General features: G+C 72.0%; 1 protein-coding gene across 1 annotated transcript in view; it reads right to left on the bottom strand.

The window, feature by feature from the left end:
• Positions 1–1,699: 1,699 nt before the first annotated feature.
• Positions 1,700–2,730, bottom strand: part of IMPDH1 (inosine monophosphate dehydrogenase 1) — a 10,954-nt gene continuing 9,923 nt past the window's right edge. Inside the window, exons 16-17 of the mRNA XM_041470246.1 lie at positions 2,565–2,581; positions 1,700–2,362 (exon numbers count right to left, since the gene is read on the bottom strand). Of these exons, the coding sequence (XP_041326180.1) occupies positions 2,262–2,362; positions 2,565–2,581 (118 nt within the window). The 3' untranslated portion in view covers positions 1,700–2,261. The remainder of the gene's footprint in view (positions 2,363–2,564; positions 2,582–2,730) is intronic.

The raw sequence follows: 2,730 nt of genomic DNA, 5'->3' as shown, positions 1-2,730 counted from the left end.
GGGGGACTGCTGGGGGGCGGGGGGGCGGCGGCCCGGGCGGCCAGGCAGAGCAGCGCCAGCAGCAGCCGGGGGGCGGCCGCCCCCCCCACGGGGGACAGCGGCGACATCGGGAGCGGCTGTGGACAGGGGGACAGGGGTGTCACCCCCCCGGCATCCCAGAGCCCCCCCATGGCACCCCGGAGCCCCCGCAAACCGCGGTACCCAGGGAGCATTCTGAGCGGGGACAGGGACAGGAGCACCTGGGGGGGACAGGAGCGCCCCGGGGACAGGGACAGGAGGGGACAGGGACAGGAGGGGACAGGAGCGCCTCGGGGACAGGGACAGGAGGGGGCGGGCCGCGTGCACTCAAGGATGGACACACGGGAGCGCTCCAAGGGAGGGGACAGGAGCATCCCGGGGGGACACCGGGGCACCTGGGGACAGGAGTCCCTGGGGGGAGGACAGGACCAGCCCGAGGGGGGACAGGGGTGCCCCGAGTTTGGGCCAGGAGCACCTGTGGGGACACAGGAGCCCCCAGCAAAGAGCAGGAGCAGCGCGGGTGCCGCGGTGGCACTCGAGGACGGGGGGCACGCGGGGGCGTGCGGAGGTGTCCCCTCCCCCGGAGCTCCCCCCGCCCGCGCCAGGTCCCTAATCGGGGTGACAGGGGCTGTCGCCGCGGGGTGGCACCGCGCCCGTCAGGGCGGCGGCGGCGCGGGGACGACGGATGCGAAGTGACACGAGGGACACGCGGGGACCCGCGGCCCCCGCACAGGACAGCCCCCCCCGCGGCCCCGGACCCGGCACCCCGGAGCTGCCACCCCCCACGGGACACCCCCGGAGCTGTTCACAAATTTGGGGGGGTCTCACATTTTGTAGTGGTCCCACGCTTGGGGGTCCCCCACTGGGGGGGATGTCCCACGTCTGAAGGGGGTCTCACTTTTGGGGGGTCCTCCCACATTTGGGGTGCCCCCCCATGGGGGTGGTCCCATATTTGTCGAGGGCAATATCCTGCGTTTGGGGGTTTGCCCCAGATTTGGGGAGATGTCCCACACTGGGGGGTCTCACTTGTGGGAAGGTGCCACATTTGGGGTCCCCCATTTGGGTGGTGCCATTTGTGGGGGGTGCCAGGTGTGTCCCCACCTTTGCCACCCGTGCCATGCGTGTGCCACCCGTGCCATGTGTGCCACCCCGTGTGACAGCGTGTGCCACCCGTGCCATGTGTGCCACCCTGTGTCACGCCATGTGCCCTCCCGGTGCCACGTGTGTCCCCCGCTCCCCGTGCCACCGGCAGGGACAGGGACACGCCAGGGGCCAGGCCGGGGGCCAGGACCATGGACAGGGCCAAGGACGGGGACAGGGCCGGTCCAGGGACAAAGGCAGGGACAGGACCATGGACAGGGCCGGTCCAGGGACACAGGCAGGGACAGGGACAGGACCATGGACAGGCATGTGTGCCACCCTGTGTCACGCCATGTGCCCTCCCGGTGCCACGTGTGTCCCCCGCTCCCCGTGCCACCGGCAGGGACAGGGACACGCCAGGGGCCAGGCCGGGGGCCAGGACCATGGACAGGGCCAAGGACGGGGACAGGGCCGGTCCAGGGACAAAGGCAGGGACAGGACCATGGACAGGGCCGGTCCAGGGACACAGGCAGGGACAGGGACAGGACCATGGACAGGGACAGGGCCGGGACAGGGACAGGGACACGGACAGGCCAGGCTTCGATGCTCCAATTCTTTATTCACGCCTGGACACAGCGAGTCCGGGGTTCCCCCAGACCGGGCGGCCACAGGCCCGTGGGGTCCCCCTGACACTGTGGGGTCCCCCGCGACACTGTGGGGTTCCCCGTGACGCTGTGGGGTCCCCGTCCCGTGACGCTGGGAAGGTCCCTGCAGTCCTGGGGGTCCCCGGGAGGCTGCGGGGGTCCCCCCATCCCCACTCGGGGGAACAGGGGGACACGGCCCTGCAAGATCCTCAGTGCCAGGGAGGGTTGGGGGTCCCCGCGGGGTCTGGGGGGTCCCCGCACCACTGGGGGGGCTGTGGGGTTCCTGCCTCCCCCTCTCTGGAGAGGCCGGGGAGGTCCCCGCAGCCTCGTGGTGCCCCGGGGACTTTTGGGGGGTCCCTGCACCCCCATTTCTGAGGGCCCTGGGGATACCCCTCCCCCGTAGCGCCCCGCGGGGATCCGGGGGCTCCCCGCACCCCCAGTTCCCGGAGGGTCTCCGGGGTCCCCGCAGCCCCGTGCCGGGGTTTTGGGGTGCCCCCCTTGCGGGGTGCCCGTGCAGCATCAGCAGCGCCGGTGCCGGGGGGCCGGAGGGGTGCCCGCAGGCTCCGGGCGGGGGGCGCCGGCCCGGGGGGACCCCTCCTCAGGGCAGCCACCTCTCGGCACTGGGGGGACAAGGGGGAGTCAAAGGGGGGAAGGGAACCCCAAATCCCTTCTGGGGGGGGGCTGGGACCCCCAAACCCCAGATCCTGGCCGGGAGACTGGGGGTGCCCCCTCCCCCAGCCCCCCCGTCCATCAGGCAGGGGACAAAGGGGGGGTAAGGGGGACCCCCAGCGCCCCCCAGTCCCGGGGGCAGCAGGTACTTACGGGGCAGAACCGTAAAGCTGCGGGGGAGGGGAAGATGGGGGGGTTATTGGGGCACAGGAACCCCCCACACCCCCACCCCTTACTGGAGAAACTGGGGGCACCCAGAGCCACTACTGGGGCAACTGGGGGCCTACAGGTGGTGCTTTCCTCAGCCCCCCAAAACCTG

Source organism: Pyrgilauda ruficollis, unplaced genomic scaffold (genome assembly GCF_017590135.1).
Source record: "Pyrgilauda ruficollis isolate IOZ18807 unplaced genomic scaffold, ASM1759013v1 scaffold243, whole genome shotgun sequence".
NCBI lineage: Eukaryota > Metazoa > Chordata > Aves > Passeriformes > Passeridae > Pyrgilauda > Pyrgilauda ruficollis.
This window is presented reverse-complemented; position numbering and strand designations above follow the sequence as displayed.